The sequence below is a fragment of the Artemia sp. Qi Xiang Cuo genome, chromosome 13 (assembly GCF_049724085.1).
Source record: "Artemia sp. Qi Xiang Cuo chromosome 13, ASM4972408v1, whole genome shotgun sequence".
In the NCBI taxonomy this organism is placed as follows: domain Eukaryota; kingdom Metazoa; phylum Arthropoda; class Branchiopoda; order Anostraca; family Artemiidae; genus Artemia; species Artemia sp. Qi Xiang Cuo.
In genome coordinates, this window is record NC_142806.1 from 8607183 (window position 1) to 8628951 (window position 21769).

At 35.0% G+C, this 21769-nt stretch overlaps 2 protein-coding genes across 3 annotated transcripts in view; one reads left to right on the plus strand and one right to left on the minus strand.

Moving 5' to 3' along the window:
* LOC148944907 (uncharacterized) overlaps nucleotides 1-6576 on the plus strand; it is a 43233-nt gene extending 36657 nt beyond the window's left edge. Inside the window, exon 3 of the mRNA XM_089098556.1 lies at nucleotides 6238-6576. Coding sequence (XP_088954682.1) covers nucleotides 6238-6455 — 218 coding nt within the window. The 3' untranslated portion in view covers nucleotides 6456-6576. The remainder of the gene's footprint in view (nucleotides 1-6237) is intronic.
* A 1911-nt stretch (nucleotides 6577-8487) lies between these two features.
* jhamt (juvenile hormone acid methyltransferase) lies at nucleotides 8488-21229 on the minus strand. 2 transcript variants are annotated; one of them, XM_089098554.1, is made up of 5 exons: nucleotides 21037-21229; nucleotides 17108-17311; nucleotides 15305-15437; nucleotides 13081-13228; nucleotides 8488-8765 (listed from the first exon to the last, which is right to left on the minus strand). In XM_089098554.1, exons 1-5 carry the CDS (start codon nucleotides 21207-21209, stop codon nucleotides 8587-8589), a joined length of 837 nt encoding a protein of 278 aa, XP_088954680.1. In that variant the 5' UTR covers nucleotides 21210-21229; the 3' UTR covers nucleotides 8488-8586. The 2 variants fall into 2 exon arrangements, with proteins under 2 accessions (XP_088954680.1, XP_088954679.1); XM_089098553.1 differs by having other exon boundaries at nucleotides 13075-13228.
* Between the last annotated feature and the right edge of the window lie 540 nt (nucleotides 21230-21769).

Consider the following 21769-nt stretch of genomic DNA (forward strand, 5'->3'; position numbering starts at 1 on the left):
TAAAGTTAGAAATAATTATTACTACAGGATATCCAGAATAATTGTACCTATCACATTAGGCATACAGACCCGCTATACTTTACCCCCCCTAATGTGCCAATATATACAGCCTGAATTTGTTTCTAAAGTATTATATTTTTATGTTACTTTGGTATATTTCATTAGGATTGAGCATCAGAGAAACATATTAGAAGAACATTAGGTAGGGCGTATCTCATTCAAGAACCGAAAAGTTATCAGTTAAATTGTTTCAAAACACATCAGTCTTTCGTATCAGTTTTTAGGCTAGGTGGTGACAGAATACAGTAAATAATACCAAGTGGAAAAAACCAAGCATTAAGTTTTGTGAATTCTGGCCTGTTTTTCTGATGGAAAGCGAAGTTTAAAGTCTTATTAAAAAATGTGTTGAAAGTAATTCACTGTTTCTAATACCTATCTAACAAAGAATGCCTGTGTTTTTATTAGTACGCATGCAGAAAGTTTAAACGCAATTCCGACAATTACAAAAAATTAAACAAGAAAAACGCGTTTTAATTTCTATAAAGCAGTGAATACAAACACTTAATTAAACAAAAATACTCCGAATATTTCGGCCCCACATCCGGGAGCCTTTCTCAACGGAAAAAAATGAAACAAAAAAGTTCTTTTTTAAAAAACCTTAACTTACATCAACATAAAAACATACTAAACAAACAAAAGAAAAAATATAAATAAATAGGAAAACAAAACTTTTTTTTCCTATTTATTTATATTTTTTCTGGAAATATAATTAAAATGGAAATATAATACCCTTATTCCCCTCGAAAGGCTCCATGGCCAGGGATACAGGGGGGATAAAAAAAACGTAATATACGCAACAACCAAAAACCAACAACCAATTAAATAAACAAATTTCAACTGAGATCAAAAAGTTCATGACAACAATTTGTAGTTAAAGAGAATCTGTGCCAATAATGGTTAAACTTTACAAAACGACAGATTGCAAGCATTGTATGCATCAAAAGCATCTCCATTGCTAATTAAAAAAAAATTATCAGGTTTAAAGGTATCCAGCAGAAGTTCTGAGCATAAGCGAATTCACTTGATTTCGGAAAAAAAGGGAAAAAAATATAAATGTTTTTCTTTTATAACTTTAATAAATCAAATAATGTTAACATTTTGATTACTAAATATCAGTAGGCCCTATATGTATATTTAAACTGAAAATGCACATTCATTTGTATTTTTTTCAGTAAAGTGCAAATTTTGTTCCGACAAATGGGTTTTGAGCCCAACTTGTGTTAATTTCTGCTCGTTTTGGGTTTGACTCGGTTATTTATTGTAATTTCTGTTCGTTTTGGGTTTCGTTTATTTATTGATGCTGATTTGTAGTAGTTTTACGCTTGGTAGATTATTTGATTTTATTTTTGCTCATTTTTTGTTTAGTGGAGTTCTTTACTTTTCTTTGAAAAACTTATTTTGGGGAAAAAGTTTTTTTTAATTAATTTCTGTTCGTTTTATATTGACATAGTCTTTTCAGGGGAAAAGAAAATAATGCTTTAAATCTTTTCTTTTTTTAAGACATTATAGTTTGACCTGCTATTTGTATGCTGGAGAAAAATTTCAGCAATTTTTAATAACATACACCGTTTTAAAAAGCTGGATACAAATAGTAGTGTTTAATTTAGTTTCATACGGTACCTCCTCTAGTTGACCTGAAATGGAAAACTTGATACCATTCGCAAAAAAATCTGTTTACTTTCTTTGATAGCTTGGATACACTTACGCTATTTTACTTTGGTTAAATTTTAAGAGTAGGAGTAGCCCTGAAAGTCTGAACATAATACCCTCACAAGTTCTTGGGATACTGCTGAGATGCCTTATTGGGAATTAGCATTAACACAGATCATTTTTACTTAATATTAACGCAACATTTAATTTTAAACATAATGGGAAAAAGATTGAGTTGGCGGTAGAGGGGGACTTGTTGCTCTCCAACAACTTTTGACTTAAAAAGGGCATTGACCATTTTTATTTTAAATCAAATGAGCCCTTTTTGAACTTCCTACGATAAATCCCTCAATGCGAAGTGCCCTGGTCTAAACAACAACAGCAAAAAAATAATACATAATACCCACATCAATCTTTACTATAAAAATGTCAAGCCTTCCAATCACTTTCGACTATTAAAAAGGGCACTAGGCCTTTCGATTTCCAATTGAATGAGCCCTTTTTGAAACGATAACGCTTTCTATAAAACTTTATATGCCTCCAGGGCATAAATTGCAACCCTTAACCGATGGGTTGTGAGGTTGTTTGTCATCCTCAAAAACATAATTTCAAGAACTTTCAACTACGTTAGACAAAATTTTGGCTATCTTAAAATTTTGATTCGATGTATTTAGGAAAATCGTGGGGGTGAGAGGGGCGTTAATCTCACTTCAATCACTTTCAACTATTAAGAATGGCACTAGTCCTTTCAATTTCCAATCAAATGAGCCCTTTTGAAGTTTGTACGACAACACTTTCAATAAAAACTCTTATATGCCCCCAGGGCACACCTTACAACCCTTGCCCTGAGGGCTGCGGGTGGTGTCATTATGAAAGACCTAATTTCCAGAACTTCCTACTACTTTGAACAAAATGGCTATCTGCAAATTTTGATTGGATGTGTTTGGGGGAATGGTGGGCGTGAGAGGGGGGTTAGTTACCCTCCAATCACTTTTGACTATTAAAAAAGGCACTAACCCTCTCAATTTCCAATTGAATGAGCCCCTTTTGAAGTTTTACGACAGCTCAATCTGTAAAAACCTTATATGCCCTCAGGACATAACTTACAACCTTTGCCCTTGGGGCTCTGGGGGGTTTCTCATCCTTAAATACATAATTTCCAGAACTTTCATCTACGTTGATCAAAATGGCTATCTCTAAACTTTGATTGAATATGTTTGGGGAAATGGTGGGCGTGAGAGGGGGTTAACTATTCTCCACTCACTTTCGAATATTAAAAAGGGCGCCCCTTTTGGGCAATTTCCAATCAAATGCGCCCCTTTTGAAATTTCTACAATTTCTAAATTTCTACATATGAAATATGAAATGAAATTCAATAATATGAAATTCTAAATATGAAATTTCTAAAATAACTTTCTATATAAACTTTATATGCCCCCAGGGCTTAACTCACAATCCTTGAATTGAGGGTTCTGAGGGGGTTATCATCCTAAAAGATATAATTTCAAGAACTTTCAACTACGTTGAACAAAATGGATATCTCAAAATTTTGATTGGATGTGTTTGGGGAAATGGTGGGCGTGAGAGAAGCGTTAGTCGCTCTCCAATCACTTTCAACAATTAAAAAATGCACTAGCCCTTTCACTTTTCAATGGAATGAGCCCTTTTGAAGCCTTTGCGGCAATGCTTTCAATAAAAACCTTATATGCCCCAAGGGCATAACTTACAACCCTTGCCTTGAGGGCTGTGAGGGGGGGGGAGGGGTTGTCATCCTTAAAGACCTAATTTCCAAAACTTTCAACTACGTTGAACAAAACAGTTATCTAAAAATTTTGATTGGATGTGCTTAGGGAAAAGGTGGGTGTGAGAGGGGGGTCAGTTACACTCCACTCACTTTCGACTATTAAAAAGGGCAATTTCAATTTCCAAAATTTTTACAACAACTTTCTATATAAACCTTATGCCCCAGGGCATAACTTACAACCCTTGCACTGAGGGCTTTAGGGGGGTTATCATCCTAAAAGACCTAATTTCCAGAACTTTCGATTACGTTGAACAAAATGGGTATCTCAAAATTTTGCGTGGATGTGTTTGGGGAAATGGGAGGCGTGAGAGAGGGGTTAGTTGCCCTTCAATCATTTTCAAATATTGAAAGAACACTTGATCTTTAGATTTTCAATTGAATGAGCGCTTTTTGAAGTTTGTACAACATTGCTTTCTATAAAAACCTTACATGCTCCCGGGGCATAACTTACAACCCTTGCCCCAAGGGTTGTGGGAGGGATGGGTTGTCATCCTTAAAGACCTAATTTCCAAAACGTTCAACTACGTTGAATAAAACGGCTATCTAAAAATTTTGATTGGATGTGTTCGGGGAAAAGGTGGGCGTGAGAGGGGGGTCAGTTGCACGAAAATCACTTTTGGTTATTAAAAAGGACACTAGCCCTTTGAATTTCCAATCGAATGAGCCCTTTTTCAAGTTTTTACGACAAAGATTTCAATAAAAACCTTATATGCCCCTAGGGCATAACTAATAACCCTTGCCCTGAAGACTGTGGGGGGAGTGTCCTGCTCAAAGGTATAATTTCATAAACTTTAAACTGCGTTGAACAAAATGGCTATGTCAAAATTTTGATTGGATATATTTGGGGAAATGGGCGGCGTGGAAGGGGTGTTAGTTGCCCTCCAATCACTTTCGACTTTTAAAATGGGCACTGGCCATTTAAATTTACAATCGAATTAGCCCTTCTTGAAGTTTCTACGACAACGCGTTCTATAAAAACCTTATATGCCCCAGGGCATAACTTACAACCCTTGCCCTGAGGGCTGTGGGGGAGTGTCCTCCTCAAAAACATAATTTCTATCTGGAAATCAACAACGCTGAACAAAATGGCTATCTAAAAAATTTGATTAGATGTGTTTGGGGAGAAAGTGGGCGTGAGGAGGGGGTTAGTTGCCCTCAAATCACTTTCGACTATTAAAAAGGGCACTAGACCTTTGAATTTCCAATCGAATGAGCCCTTCTTCAAGTTTCTACGGCAAAGGTTTCAATAAAAACTTATATGCCCCCAGGGAGTAACTTATAACCCTTGCCCTGAAGACTGTGGGGGGAGTATCGTGCTCAAGTGTATAATTTTCTGAACTTTAAACTGCGTGTAACAAAATGGCTATATCAAATTTTCAATTAAATAGGTTTTGGGATATGGTTGGCATGGAAGGTATATTAGTAGCCCTCCAATCGCTTTCGACAAATCAAAAGAACACTATCCCTTTTAGCGTCTAATCGATTGATCCCTTTTTGAGTTTTCTTGACTACTTGTTTTATAAAAACGTAAGCGGCCCCAGAGAATAGCGTGCAGACCTTGCTCCGTGGGCTTAGGGAGGATGGTAACACCGTAAGGCCTAATTTACATAAATAAAAACTATTTTCAAAAAAATGGCTATGTTAAAACTTCGGTTGGATGTGTTTGGGGAAAAGGTGGGTGTGAGAGGGGGGTTAATTGCCCTCCAATCACTTTCAACTATTAAAAAGGGCACTAGCCCTTTGAATTTCCAATCGAATGAGCCTTTTTTGAAGTTTCTACGACAAAGCTTTCTTTAAAAACCTTATATGCCCCCAGGGTATGACTTACAACCCTTGCCGGAAAAACATAATTTCTATCTGGAAATCAACTACGCTGAACAAAATGACTAACTGAAAATTTGGATAGGATTTGTGTTTCTGGAAATGATGGGAGTGGACGGGGATTTAGCTGCCTTCAAATCACTTTCGACCATTAAAAATGGCATAAGCCACTCCAATTTCCAATTGAATGCCCTTTTCGAAGTTTCTACGACAACTTCTTCGATACGAAGTGCCATGCTCTGAAGGAAAAAATAATAAATAATACCGTGTGCCAACATCGTTCTTATATGCCCTCAGGGCATAGCTTAAAACCCTTTTCCAAGAGTTGTGGGGGAGTGTCCTCCTCAAAAACATATTTTCTATCTGGAAATCAACTACGCTGAACAAAATGGCTATCTCAAAATTTTGATTGGATGTGTTTGGGGGAATGATGGGCATTGGGAGGGGGGGGGGGGCTAGTTTCCGTCCAATCACTTTCGACTATTAAAAAGGGCATTAGCCTCTCCAATATCCAATCGAATGAGCCCCTTTCAAAGGTCTACGACAGCTCCTTCGATACGAAGTGCCCGGGTATGGAGAAAAAAAATACATTGTGCCAACATCGTTCTTTACTTAGGCGGCGCTATTGCGCTGCCTATGATAAGTTTCTGTCCGTGTTAAGTATGAATTTTAGTCTGCACTTTTATTTGAGAAATTGGTTTTGGTTGTTTAATCTTTATTAGTTACGATAGAAGGTTTCGGTAAAACGCTGTAATATAGTTTATAACAAACTGACTTTTATTTCTATTGTGCAGTTTTTTTTATTATATATGCACCGTCGTATGCGACTGGTCTTAAGAGACCTCTAATGGACAAAGTGTAGTAGCGAACTAACCTGCTCTGACCATATCATTCGTTTTTAGTTCCGTATTCTGCCGAATCGGGTAGGGGGTATTGGAGAGAAATGAAAAAGAAGAAATTAGAAGAGGAGGAACGCACAAAACACAACATTGATTGCTATGGCGAAGATCTTGCTCAAGTGATTTCTGGAATGGAGATGGCCATGCAGCTGAACTTTCAAAGAAAGTGCCACCAAACTAAACCTGCCTATTGGCCCATTGTACCATTGAATTTTGGGTAATCTTACTCCTTTTTTATTCTGTTTGTGTTATTTTATAGTTACTTGATTTTAAACTTTGTACATAATTATTATATGATTCTTATACTTCAAGGACAATTATTAAAAACGATGGCCAAGTTTCGTATTGTGATTTGTTTTTCTTTTTTTCTCTTTAGAATATTATAGTTGTAGCCACAGGGCTTTCCATGATGCATCTATCTAAAAAATTTAAGGGAATGATACAAGGATTTGATACGAAAATTGTTATTTCTTGGAGCTGAGCCAATTGACGCCACATTTCTTGCTTGTCTGAATCCTTTGGGTTTCAAGAAGGGCCTTGTCCAGGATTTTTTTTTCAGGGGGGGGGAACCAACAAACTTAAAAACATCAAAATTTTTTTAATTAATTTTTATTACGTTTTCACGAGTCGGACAAACATTTCACGGAGAGGGGGAAGGTTCAAACCCCCTACCCGTCTCCCCCCTGGATACGGCCTTGGTTTCAAGGGAAGAAAAAGTGGGCAAATATTTTCTACTTATTTCTGTGGTTGTATATTGTCTTTTAGTTACTTTTATCGTAGAAATTAAGACGTTACGTACGCGTAATGGCAGGTACCTCCAGTTTCTCCAGGTGGTAGTAATAGATATTGAGTGTATAAATGGAAACTTGGGAGGGAGCTCTTCGACGGGAACTGAAATTTGGAGAGCCTTTTTCAAGGGCAGAAAGTTATTGAAGGGAAAACAACCATCGGCTGGTTGTCGCCAGGTTCGTCTTTAACCCCTTATGGCATTGGATAAAAATTAAAAACTTGCGCTCAGAGTAATCGAAAGGATCAATGAATATCCATCGAGGATGGCGTGGCTCACGCAGCCCCAGGAGCAAGGGTCAGAATTATACAAGGTTTCCATTAGCCACGGATATGCTTACAGATAAACATACGGTAATGTTCGAAACAAATGTCGTCTTCAGTAAGGTGCAGATTACACTTGAGCATTTATGAGGTTTTAGGGGGGGGGTAAGGATAAAAAAAGGATAAAGACCGTCTAGAGCCATTTCTGATGCATTTCGAAATTCTGGTGCATTTCGATTCGACGTTTCAGCTGCTGGGTCTTTTTTACAGGGACAAGTAGTAAGCTTATCGCCCAACCTTGCTTCGGCGGGGATCGAACCTTGGGCCCCTTGTTGCCAAGCAGAGCGTCACTTAACTGTGAGGGGGGGTAGCCCTACTCTGAAGTGATTATTCATTTTTGTGTTCATAGTGATTTCTGCTCGTTTAAGGTTTGACTTATTATATGACTTTACTTCTAGTCGTTTTAGATTTTAATATTTGCTCAAAATACAAAAAATACGAACTACCATCGACGGATACTAGCGAACAACTCGCTAGTATCCGAGTTGTTCGCTAGTATCCGTCGATGGCAGTTCATATTTTCTGTATTTTGTTCAAATCGCGAATATTGGCGAATAACTTGCTTTTATGGTTGTTAGGTATTTGGTTTTAATTCTTCTAATTTTTGGCTTTTATTGAATTTTATTCATCTTTTTTAAGTTTTTGGTCTTTTATTTGGTTTTTTGGTTCTTTTCACATTGATTTTCCGCGTTTTTTTTTTCGGCACTTTCCTTGGATACATTATTTAGTTTCGCGCTGAAGAAGAGAGGCGTTTGTCCTCTCGAAATATTCGCTTTGTTTTTTCAGTATTTTCATTTGGCCTATAAAAACCCTATTTTTGCTCGTTTTCTTTCTTTATGAGAAAAGTGGTTTACGTGTGTAGATTTTTATTTCCGCGAAAAATGAAAATAAAATAAATACACCGATTCTATGCACAGTCTTAAAATTTTCGTAGAAAAATACAAAGCAAAGGCCAAATGCCCAGTGATAAACCATAGTGCTAATTCCTTCTTTTTTAAAGTGAGCCGTCGTTAGCTTATTGCTCACTGTCATCTTTCCAATGTGTCATTTCTCAGTGGTTAATTTTCTATCTTAATAAATTTGTTTTCAACTTATACTGTGCTTTAGAAGAAAGAAAAGAGAAAGCAGCTTATGTGTGCCGATTTTTATTTTCCGAAAGATCAAAATAAATAAATACACCGATTTTGTGCAACCAGAAAAACTCCTTTAAGAAAACAAAGCATTCACCGAGTAGAAAATAAATCATAGTGACAACTCCGTCTTTCTAAAATGAGCAGTCATAAGCTTATAGTTTGCAGTCATCTTTCCGTTCTTCGCTGGGCCTGCAATCTCCTGTAAAGTCTGTAAGCAGTCTTGAATGAAGAATTCTTGTAGCGCTGGTGGAATTCGCTGAGTGAAAGGATTCACAGCTCGCACTGCATCTGAAAAATATCGTTTAAATGCAATTGATATAAAACTAAAATCAAAGAAAATTAGAATGGGGACTTAAATTTACACGAATTGATTGATAAAAAGAAAAAAAGGCTTAGAAACTTAAAAATCGAGTTAAAGAAAAAGCAACATTAAAATTTTAGGCACCCATTATGCCCCCTACCCCAAATAAATATCTGCATACATACCCGCCTAAAAATTTTACATGAGTAATAAAAGGGGTTTCAGTTACTACTGGCCCATACCAGGCAGAAGGACAACAGTTCATGAAAGTGTAAGAGGTGTTTAATTAGGTGTAAAAAGGTGTAAGAGGTGTTTAATTAGGATATTAGGTGTTTAATGAAGATGCAAAAAAGGTATTTTTCAAAACCTGGGGGGGGGGTAATTTTGTGTTTTATTCGATTTTCCAATGAAAATATCACAAGAGTGATTTTTTTCAAATCTAATGAGGAATTGTTTCCCTTCTGTTAGCACCCCTACCAAGAAGTTTTCTAGTATTACTTGGTCATGTGAGAAACACTAGCTCCTTGTCTCGATTTGAATATTTTAGGCTTGTCATTCGACTGAGATTGCATCTCAGGTATGAACCCTCGGGTATTATTCACAGTATATCGTCCTCATTTGAACGCATTAAGAGGATTTGATACCATAACAATAATTTTGCTTGCCTCTACGTTGGCTGACCGTCTCAAAGACAAAGGGTCCACCAGCAAATTCTCCCAGGAGACTAGTTATAGTTGAGCCTATTGAGAATTTTAGCTTTGCTCAGGAAATTTGGTTGAAAAGAAAGCGAAATTGCGTTGGCAAGGTTTTCAATCAAAGCAGATTGCGTCACAGGAAACTCCCAAAACTGCTAAAGTGATCAAATGACATTCATTTTGAGCTGATTTTTGGCTTTTTCCTAGCAGGTATGCTAGAAATTATTTAGGAACCGACTTTTCCAGAACTTTAAATAGAACATTCTACTCCGTTTAATCGATAAAACAAAATTCAAACTTTCTAATGATGTAAGTTTGATCAAAACCGAATATCTCTATCTCTAGCACAAAACGATGAAAGCTAAATGGTTTTTCTAAGATTCTTGGAAAAGTGGGTGTGGGCATTTAATTTTCCGTCGTTTATCCGGATCTCCTATCCAGGCTCGTCAAAGTTATTAATTAAAAAAAGATTTTTTCTACAAAACGAGTTTTTCGAGGTAAAGTAAAGAGCTCCACTAAGCCAAAAATGGGCAGAAATAAAGTCAAATAACCTTACAAGCGTAAAACTACCTCAAATCGCCATAAATAAATAAATGAAAATAAAAATGAACAGAAATTACAATAAATAACCGAGTCAAAGTCAAAATGAGCAAAAAATAAGATGAGTAGGACTGACAACCATGTTCTTGGAAATGATTTCGGCTATTAAAATGAGCACTAGCCCTTTCAGTTTCCAATTGAATGGGCCCCTTTCGAAGTTTCTTCGACAACTCTTTCTATACGAAGTGCCACGGTCTAAAAAAAATAATACGTTGTGCCCACATCGCTCTACTTAGGCAGCGCAATAGCGCTGTCCCATGATGGCAAAACCGCCCTATCGATTCTTCATAGTTTGGGCACACTAACTAAACTACTACTACTAACAACTAACAACTCACCGCAGCACCAAGCCGCCTGAGGCCAACACAGCTACGCGCGCTCCTCCTCCACCCCAATTTATTCAAAGTCTCCCGGACGACCTGCTTTCCGTTTAGCCTTAGACGGTTGGTCGGTCGAAAAGAACAATCTTCGGCAATCTGTCATCCTTCATCCGCACGACGTGCCCGAGCTACCTCAACCTTTCTTTCATTATAGCCCTAGATAGCGGTATTGAACCACATTTTTCGTATTGCCTCTTATTTGAAATACGGTCAGTCAGCCCGGTACCCAGAACCATCCTTAAGCAATTTCTCTGGAAAACATCTAGCAAAACTTCATCCGCTTTTCTGAGCGCCCATGCTTCAGAGCCATATTTGACCACTGTCATCACTGTAATAATGGACGAGATAGGGTGACTCTTAAGGTCTTGAATCCCCTTAAAAAGAAACATTGACCTGTTCTGGTGTGCTTAATTTGATGATGGTTTTCTCTTTTTTCTGGAAAAATGTGGAAAATCATTTTTTTGGACTTTCTAAGGTCAAGTAACTTTTCTTTCGATAAAATCGTAGAAATGTTTCAAAAACTACAGATCTATCAGTTAACTCTAAGACTTTTGTTGTCAACGTCACTTTGTCTAGTAATTTTCCATCATTGGATAATTCTTTTTCCATAGCCATTTATTATGAAATAAAATTTTTAGAAACAACTGACACAAATATCATTGATTTGAGGTTTGTTTTTCTGAGTTGATTACTTTCTGGAAAATCTAGTGTAATTTACTGGAAAAGTTAATTTATTGGATTACTTTCTGGAAAAGTAGTGTAATTTACTTAATTAGCGCAAATTTGCGTTAATTAAACGTGCTCCTAACGAAAGTCTATCGTATCAACCTACTTTGCTCCTTAAACGTAAAAAAAATTCCTTGATCCGCCACTGGTCAGTCAACGCCATGACATTTATTGTTGTTGTGACTTCGTAAAATAACTTTTTCCTTTAGCAATTAAGTCTTTCTTTCCGTAGCTCTTTCTATAAAAAATAAATATATTTTTATTGTTATTAAAGTTAAAATTACTATCTGAAAAATCTACATTTCATTTCTTGTTGGTTGAATGTTTTCCTGATTGTTGAAAGAAATGAAAAAAAAAAAATGTTTAAAACGGATCATTCCCTTTTCTAATGAAATTTTTTTAAATGGTTCAGAAATATAGTACTCTGTCAATTAAAATATCAAAGATATTGAAAACGAAATCTGATTGATTGAATTGGTTTGGAAAGTTACACAGCCATTTATATTTTAAAAAATTAGGAATTCAATATTTTCTTTTATTTATTTTAAAAATTAGGAAAATAGGGAATTCAATTTTTTATGAAAAAGAATTATATGCAGGTACGCCGTTTTTGGGAAAAATTATGACATGGGAAATTATGACTTGAAAATTTATTTCTGGCAATTTATCGGTATGAAATTGTAGATATCTATAGATATTGCGGGTATTATAAATATTATTTGCGAGCTCGATTTGACTGAATTGATCCATCTGGATTTCCTGTAACTTGGTTAAATTATTGCATGGTTTTAAACCAATTATTAGGGGTAGGGAAGTCAAGGTTCTACATTTGAAATGGGAGGCAAAGACTTTGTGTGGAAATAGTTTTCTTAGACATACTTTTTACAAGTTTCTGTGAAATTTTTTTTTTATAGATAAATACAGGGCGTGGGTGTTTACCCTCTTTTTTGAAGGAATATATTTGGACAAGGGTTTAATATAGGCGTTGTGGGGGCTGGGAAGCGATAGCTATCCCCACATTACAATATATCAATTATAAAAGGGAAGATTGCAATCGTATACCCATACCTGAAGAGATTGGATCAAACAGTTCGTACTAAAGAATTGTAAGCAAGGAGTGACCCGGATAAATAGTAACCGAAACTCTCTTACTCTAGTAACCGAAAAATTCTTTTTATATCAAGATGCATCAAAAGAATTGGCTTTTCATGCTAATTCCAAATATATAAGACTCAGTAAGGTTAGTATTGCCCATCAAAAGCTGCGAGCCTGAGAAAATTTACCTGATTTTTCAAAGAACCCAAAAAAGCCAAGGAGTCTTAATGAAAATTGCCCCATCAGATTCAGCATATCAGAGAACTTTATTGTAGAGGTTTCAAGCTCCCATCAGCAAAAAAGTGGAATTTTGTATTTTTTGGCTAGAAGAAAGATCGCGGATGCATTTTTTTTCGGGGGTGATCGTATCACACCAAAGGCGCTAGGAGACCGAAATAGGGCGCATTCAAACAGAAATTAAAAGTTCCAGTGCCCTTTTTAGTGACCAAAAAGACTGGATGGCAACTAGCCACCCCTCCGTGCCCCTTTATCCCCAAAGTGGTGCTAAATACTCGGTTAGGACAGCTCTAAAATCTTTGCCCCCCCTACATTTTCTTGAATTAGCGTCCCTGTTAACAAGGGTAATTCTTCTGCAAGAGAGTAGGAAGCAATTGGCCCCTGAGGTCTGAAACTCGACCCAGAGTGCATGGGTCCACCCCGCCATAAAATTTAAATAAAAGGGTGATTCATGAAGAAACATTTTTATGTTTGGAGATAATAGCTGGTCACATTTAAAAAAGAAGCTTTTTCCAGCCACCATAATAAGTTAAAATATTGGATTTGGATAGACGTATTCGTACACTCACTGCGAACATGGTTGATGTTTTCAAACAAGAATGACTTCTCAATAGTTGAACAGCTTATGACATCAAATTTTGATTCCACTGCCATCTGGGCAAAGTAGTCGGCGGGGTTTTTTAAATAGTGGGTTCGCGGCACGAAGTTGGACACATCCTAAATGATGAAATATTTTTAGAAAAAGCTATAGTGATTTTCTATGGCGGGGAAAGAGGGTCGTCTGCAAAAACCGAGGCCGAAGCCCTCGACCGAGTCCGTTGCTTTTGAATTGAAAATCAAGTATTTGGCAGCAGAGTGCATCATGACATGGCTAATTGTAGAAAACAGCCAAGACAGATAGTCTGAGGAATTGAGAGGCAAAAATGTTTAAATGAGACGGGTAAATGGTCCCCTTTGAAAGTAAAAGTGAATTTTTGAAGTCTCCCCCCCTTTCCCTTTGATACATTTTCGGTCACCTTTGATTAAATACATGTCATATTTGATGCAAATGACCGCTTGTGCCTTTACTGTAATCACTACAAGTCCTGAAACGATGATTCATATCCAACTCGTTTTTTTTTAACTTAGTATAGCACAAAACGACAGCTTTTTTTGGTGGATAAACAATTTTGACTGGTTGTGATATTTTCACAATCTATTCTAACTTACAAAACTAAAATGTATTAAGGAAATAATCGTCAAAATCTTGTGATTGGGGGGGGGGGTTCATGGGTACAACTCAAGTCTGAAAATAATTTGAAAAATGTGCAAAATAATGTGAAATTATAATAATGTGAAATAATGAAAAATATTGAAATTATAATTTTGAATAATTATAATAGTGAAATTATAAGTGAATAATGAAAATATTGAAAAATAATGTGAAAAATTGAAAAATAATTTTCAATAATGTGAAAAAACATCAAACAAATTAAATAGAAACAGTGAGAATGTTAAAGGAACAGTCATACAGGTCTGAAAATCAGAGAGGGGATTGAAGGCCCTACGTCCTGTGTACACCCGTGCTTTATGATTATTTGGCAAGTACGACAATTATAAGTGCAAGAAAACTAAAAACTTGGTGCAAAAATTAAATGCAAAACTTCGGCAATAGCCTAAGGCAGGCGAGATCCTGGTATTTACTAACATTCCTAATAAATGGAAAGTCGATGTCCCATCGCCACTGCATTATGTAGTATCATGTAAATCCTTGTACGAATTGTAGATACAGTTCGTACATGAATCTACAATGTACATGTACATATGTATAAAGTAGGAAGTAGAAAGTGAATATGTATAAAGTAGAATCCAAGACATAGGCTTTTTTATCCCATATAAAAGACGGTATGGAAAAAGTCAGCTTCAGGACTAAGGTTAGAATATCGTTAGATCAGGTTGGAATATAGTTAGAATATGTTAGAATATCTAAAGTCGTAGTAATCGCAGTTGTTATAATGCTGGTGACGGTTGAACAGTAGTTGTCACAATCGGATGTTTTGATAGTTGTTGTGCATGACCCTGAAATATTGATGCTTCGGAAAGTTGAGGAAGACATGCTAGATGTTTTCTATGCCAAATTTTAGGGATTGATTGCCAATCCGCATTCTCGCCAATCTGTTGATCGGTTGCCAAAAATTGTGCTTTTTATAGCCGAGTTTAGGCCAAATAAACATTATAACTTAACCGAATGTGTTGGGAAGAGACCACATAAAACGATTTAAAGAAAGCGGGAACTTTATTTGAGGGAGAAAAGAGTGAAATTGTGAATAGAGAAGAGATGAGTAAGATCATGCGCGGCTGTTAAACTCAGATGGCTTAGTGCTAAAATGATTTTTGTCTTTTTTTAGAATATAACCTTTTTATTTAAACACAAGCATTAATATACGAGCTTGTCAGACAGCGCACATGCCTAGTGATATATTTCAGGGCTGCAAATAATACCCAAATGGAGACAAAAGCTGCTTTGAACCAACTCATTTGATAAAAAGAAGAAAAAGAAGCCGAACTACCTTCCTAAATTTTTAGCCCAGTATGACAAACTCTCAAACATGCTCTCGATGCCGGATGATTTTCACGTGTAAATTCTGATCTATGAGGCATCAGGTACTAATGATGATGATAATTAGCTGGGAAACCCCAGCAAAATTCAGCCATACAAATAATCATGGCAAATATTAGAAATATATAGTATTATAAAAAATTTATAATTTTTAAACTGTGCCTTTTTTACTTAGCTTCAAAGACAATGAGTACCTTCATGTATTCTTTCCAGTCAGGCTTATATGACATCAGCTCGTACATTGTGAATATGGGATTTTGTGCAAGAAACACCAGGAAAGTTTCGCCTCCGGGTTTGAGCAAATCGTGTATATTGTCAAGCACTTGTCTGGAAAAATTACAAACTTTTCAGGTATTTTTCTAGTTTGAATTAAAAAATCAAAATTACTGCTCAAACAACAGAAATATTTTTTCAGTTTACATAATAACTTGAGCGATCTGTTTTTCTATGGAAATATAGCACAACGTTATAGATAGATGCACTTTAGGAGTTAATCCAAATAAAGTTTCGTTCCAGGAGACAATTATAACTTTGAACTGAGAGATGAAATAAAATTATCTTTTTTAAAATTTTTGAGAATTATTGTAGTTTCAATTCACAAATCAATTTTTTGTTAAGGCCCTAAAAGAATCACTGAATTTTATAGTACTATATCTACGTGCTTTTTATAATCTTAAAAACACTGTTTATGTCTTCCTATGCAAGATGATGTTATTACCATTTGCTACTACAGTGTTGAACAAAAATGCAGTTTTTCGTAAAAAACCTATTTTATTTTCAAAATATCATTTTTTATTACAAAGGCTTTTTAACCACATCAATTCCCTTTAAAATGAGCCATTAAACAGCTCTCTACGATGTTCCAGTGCCCAGCTATCTGCGAAGCTGGGCAAAAAAAAAGATGCATTATATGCAGAATATTGTGGTTTCATCTACTTTTCTTGATTTTCAAGTCAATATATTTTCCGTGTTGTTCAAACCAAGAGACGGTAAGTTTCCTATATAGCGGGTTTCAGACAATGCGGTTCTAATAGTGTACTTTTGGTTTTAATCTGACTCTATATTTAGGAGTTATGGGTTATTGTAGTTTTTACTATGGGGTATGATCGTCTCTTACTAGGTTGCTAGCTACCGCTGCTGCCCGGATAAAACAAATTGAGCAAACAGTAAAATAATAATAATCAGTAAAAGAGAAACATTATCAAAATAATATTTAGAGTAGATAGTGGTGGTAAATAACATTGTATTTCAGTAATATTAAAAATTTCAAGTATCTGCAATGAAGGCTTTTGAACTGTGGAATAAGAGTAAGTAAAGAGAGAAAAAGAATAATCAGAAATATTAAAAAATAGTACAATAATAATCAGTACCGATATTGACAATAACAATAATGTGTTTCAATAAGCTAGGAAGAAGGCCTTGAATGAAATGTCTGGAATGAAGGCTTTTGAATAGTGGACTAGAATTAGGCAAAGCGATTAAGATAATAATAATAATCAGAAAATTAGAAATAATAGTGAAAATAATAAGAATAATAGTCCAACAATAATCAGAGTGGATATTGACGATAGAAGACTCTAGCTTTTAATAATTTCAAAGAAGACAAATGCTGCAATGAAGGCTTTCAAATAGGGAAATAAAACTAAACCTAGATGAGAAAATAAGAAAAATACTACTACGAAACTTGACATAGGTAACCAAGACATATAGAAAAAGAGACATATATAGAAGAATATAGAAGAAGACACATAGATCGTGGATGCTTCTTTAGTAAGTGGCAAAGTATCTTCAGGACAAACGAGAAAGAAAAGAAAAGAAAAAGCAGCAGGAATCCACAAATAATATTGACTTAAAAAAGGAATCAATAAGACCAAAACCGAAAACATCAAAGGAGTTAAAGAAAGTCCAAAATAAAATCTGAATAACGACGAAAAATTCCTGATAATTTGGATGTATGTTAACAACTTATTTATTGAATGTTTATGTTTTCTGCCTACCTCAAATCCGTGGTCCAATGCAGACAGTAAAAGCTGAAGATCTTATCAAATCCCTCCGGGAAAAGAATTCTAGGCTCGATTGTTCTTTCAATATCCATTTGTTTGAAAACCACATTTGGACCGTCCAAATTTGGGAATGTGCAGAATTTCCTTGCAAACTCTATCATTGTCCAACTAATATCCACTCCTACTATCTCAGAAGCGCTGAAAGTTTGCATAAAAATGTAAGATAAAAATATTAAAACAAGCCTTAAAGAAAGTGACTTATCTCCAAATGCATTAAGACTAAAAAAAAAGTTTTTCTTGAAATAAATAGTTTTGTAAGACTAAAAATGAAAGCTTAGGGTGGTATATGATATAGAAAATTGTCCTTGAATATTATCTCCAAATGTATTAAGACTAAAAAAAGTTTTTTTCTTTAAAAAAGAAAGTGACTTATCTCCAAATGCATTAAGACTAAAAGAAAATTTTTTCTTGAATAAGTAGTTTTGTAAGACTAAAAATGAAAGCTTAGGGTCGTATATGATGCAGAAAATTGTCCTTGAATATTATATCCAAATGGTTTATCTCCAAATGCATTAAGATTAAAAAAGTGTTTTTCTTAAAAAAAAGTTTTGTAAGACTAAAAATGAAAGCTTAGGGTCGTATATGAGTTAGAAAATTGTCTTTGAATATTATCTTCAACTGATTTATCTCCAAATGAATTAAGACTATAAAAAAGTGTTTTTCTTAAAAAAATAGTTTTGTAAGACTAACAATGAAAGCTTAGGGTGGTATATGATGTAGAAAATTGTCCTTGAATATTATCTCCAAATGATTTATCTCCAAATGGATTAAGATTTAAAAAAAGTGTTTTTCTTGAAAAAAATAGTTTTGTAATACTAAAACTGAAAGCTTAGGGTGGTATATGATGTTTAACATTGTCCTTGAATATTATCTCCAAATGTATCAAGACTAAAAAAGTGTTTTTCTTGAAAAAATAGTTTTGTAAGACTAATAATGAAAGCGTAGGGTGGTATATAATGTAGAAAAGTGTCCTTGAATATTTGTGTCATAACAACCTCGCACTTTCATTTTAAACAACAAAAGCACGATTAAAAACAGGGGATTTTTTTGCAAGACAGTGAAGATAATTTGAATGAATATTCCGGCCCTATGTCCAAGGGCCGTCCTCAGCAAGAGAAAAATATATAAAAGAAAAAAGACTCACAACAACATGCGACCAATAAAACCAAAAATTAAAATTTTTTCAAAGGAGTCCTAGCATCCTTACTTCAGCGAAGTTCAACCAGGACTGATAAGAAGTAAGGTAAAACAAGGCGATTCAATGAAATGACAGAAACATAATTTAAAAACACGTTCTTATTGCTAATCCAGCCTTTATGGCAGCTACCCTCAAAGATCTTTTTGTGACCAGTTCTGTGCTATATTGGTTTTTTAAATATTTTGTTAGAGCATTTTTAATTAAATTTGTGTATAGAAAATTTAGTGTATATTCCCCCAAGTCCCTATTTAAGGAAATATTATTATGAATCTGAAGTCTGATTTCAATTGATTCTCGGTCTACCTGTTTTATGCCTAGGTAATTGCTAATAAGGGCAGATTCATCAAAAAGTATATTGTGGCTAGGATTTTCAAAAATATGGCTGCCTAAAGCAGAATCAAATGAAACGGAAGAAATATTAGAATTTAGAGCTTTGATTATATCATCTTTATGCTGTTGTATGCGTTTTTCTAAATTCAGGTGTGTTCTACCTACATAGTATTTGCGACAATCGTATGGTATATTGTTCTTCCTGCTTTTGTCGTTTGTTATGGAAAGGCAGTGTGGTCTTCGTCGCTATTTTTTTTTTTTTACTTTAATTTTACCCTAAAAATTGTAATTTTTTCATTCGGGTATTACGAAAAAATCCTCTCAGTGTATTCGGAAATAAAAGCGTTTTAAAGAAATCTTGAATTTATTTTGCTCTTTAACCAATCTTTTAGGACAGAAAATTAAACACTTCTATATTCGATCCTAACGATTGTTGGATGTACGGCTGCACGGGTTTTTCCATAAAACTGCACCGTCCATAGCTCCGTTTCCAACTTTCCTTCCTAAGACGTCTACTGTTACGTTTTAAACTATTTTCTTAAATTATTCTTATACATCTACTACAATGTCGAATTCTAAAATCTAGAGTTCATAGCTAATTGTTCTTGAAAAGTTTATGGGGTACCAAGTAGATGGAAGAAGACAATTTTTTTTGTAGGTATTTTTATTGAGAAAAAAATCGGAAAACAACAAATTGCATCGCCCTAGTTAAAAAAAAATTTAAATTTTTTTTTTCTCGATATTTTTTTAAAACTCAAATTTTTCTCGATAAAAACTGAAAAGATCCTTCCCTCCTCCCTCTACATTTCTGTGAATTGATGCCCCTGGAAAATTCGTCTCAAATTCTCACCTTGGAGTCTTACCAACGTCACAACAACCTGGAAGGTAGTTATCCTTCCTAATTTTAGGAAGTTTAGGGGGTACCAAGTAGATTGGAGAAGACAATTTTTTTGTAGGTATTTTTATTGAGAAAAAAAAATCGGAAAAACAACAAAGTGCCCCGCCCTAGTTTTTCAAAAAAAACCTTACACTCAAATTTTCCTCCTTTAAACCTGAAAAGATCCTTCCCTCCCCCCTCTACATGTCTGTGAATTGATGCCCCTAGAAAATTCGTCTCAAATTCTCATCCTGGAGTCTTACCAACGTCAGAACAACCTGGAAGGTAGTTATCCTTCCTAATTTCCGCTTTAAATTATTTCTAGACATTAATAGATGTTTATGTTTACTTTCATCATCAGTAATTGCACTCCTATAGAATTATATAATCCCCATATCGTTCCTCCCCATATCGTTCCCCATATAGTTGGATGACAGACCAACTATAGAACCAGGAAAGTTTTATTTGCTATTAGAAGAATAAGAAGATAAATTTAGCAGCTATAAATTGAGCAACATTTCATTTTTATTTATAAGAAAAGACGATTCTACCACCCTTATTCAAAGCATTATTGAAGAATTCAACAGATAACAAATTTTTTAAAGTCAATGGACCGGAAACTTGCTATGACCCGAAAGTGATTATTTTATTTAGTATAAATATAGTTTGTTTTAATTTCAAATACTTTACTGATGGGGATGACTGTCTATGTCATCGAAATATCTAGACATTTTGTATATATTTTTGTTTCACTGTTTAATAAAAGGACCTATCCCCATTTGGAACTCTTATTTGTTTCTTCATAGAAAAGGCAGTGTGGTCTTGGAAAAAAGGTACTGTTGCGCTTAATGGTACACACGAAAGAAGTCAAGTTTGGTTAATGCTAATAACAAAATAGGATGCCTATACAATAGTTTAGAAAAAAAAATTTGGCTATATATTTGCACATTGGGGGGGGGGGGGTAAAGCATAGTATATATTAAATACGTAACATAACCTAGCTACCTCCCCCCTAAACCCCAAACAACAACAGTTTAAATATTGTAAATTCAATGAGAAACCACGCTCTTCGATATATTTAGATAGTAATTACCCGCTTTAAGGGTCTCCATCTCTAGATTCCTTCGACAAACTATAGCGCTGTGTACCATTAAGTGCAACTGTACCAAAAAAAAAAAATACCAACGTAAATAATACTTAACTATAATATATAAACATATATAATATATATAAACTCGTAAGTACCTGTTATTTATGATATATGATATAAGTAAGGATATTCGAATTTTAACTATAATGTAACATTGTGAAGTCCGAATTGGTTTTTAGTTTATCTAATATTTCTGGTATGTGGCCTGTATTTTGATTATCTATAGAGTTTCTGCATTGATTGTGTTTTGCTATTTGTCCTCAATCTTATCAATTTCTATCAAGACCTTAGGCACTAAGCCCGTATACCTGGAAAGCCACTCAGCCAAGAGTCCTCTTGTAATTTCTCCAGTTCCGCAGCCAATATCCAAGATTCTTTCACCAGACTTAATCTCCATTTCCCCAATGAAAGTTGCCATCGCGGCTGATGCATCTCTTTTCTGCATTGCACTAGAGATTGCATAGAGCTCAGCATCTTCCATGGTTTGGAGGGGAGTCGACTAGCCGCAATGCTAGCGTATCTCGCTAAAGAAAAATGTATCAAGTTGAGCTCTTGAAATACGGAGGAGTCAGTATTAAAGGAAATCTAGTAAAGGAAGGTCAAAATTCGTGCTTTCTAGCCACGGTAAAATCCCTGATTATCGATTATAAGCTGTTAAGGGCGCTTATTATGTCTTCAGAATAAAATTGAATTACAAGGATTTATTTTATGGAACTTCAACTAATTGTGGATTCAGAGTCTTTTTTTCAAACTTAACTGTCATGATGAAAAAAACGGTAATTGTTAATTAAACGAAACACACTCAAAAATTACGCTTTGGCTAGATCTCAGAAAACCAGTTTCATAGCCAAAAAGACAGGTGACGGGTGATAGAAGGCATTATACTTGTATAATGTGAGCTATATATTTGCACATTAGGGGGCGTACGGTATAGTTAGGTTAGGTTATGTTAGGGTAGGGGGCGCTGTCCAAATACTTCACCCCCACCCATATCCCCCCTAATGTGCAAATATATAGCCCAAATTATATCATTATATAAAC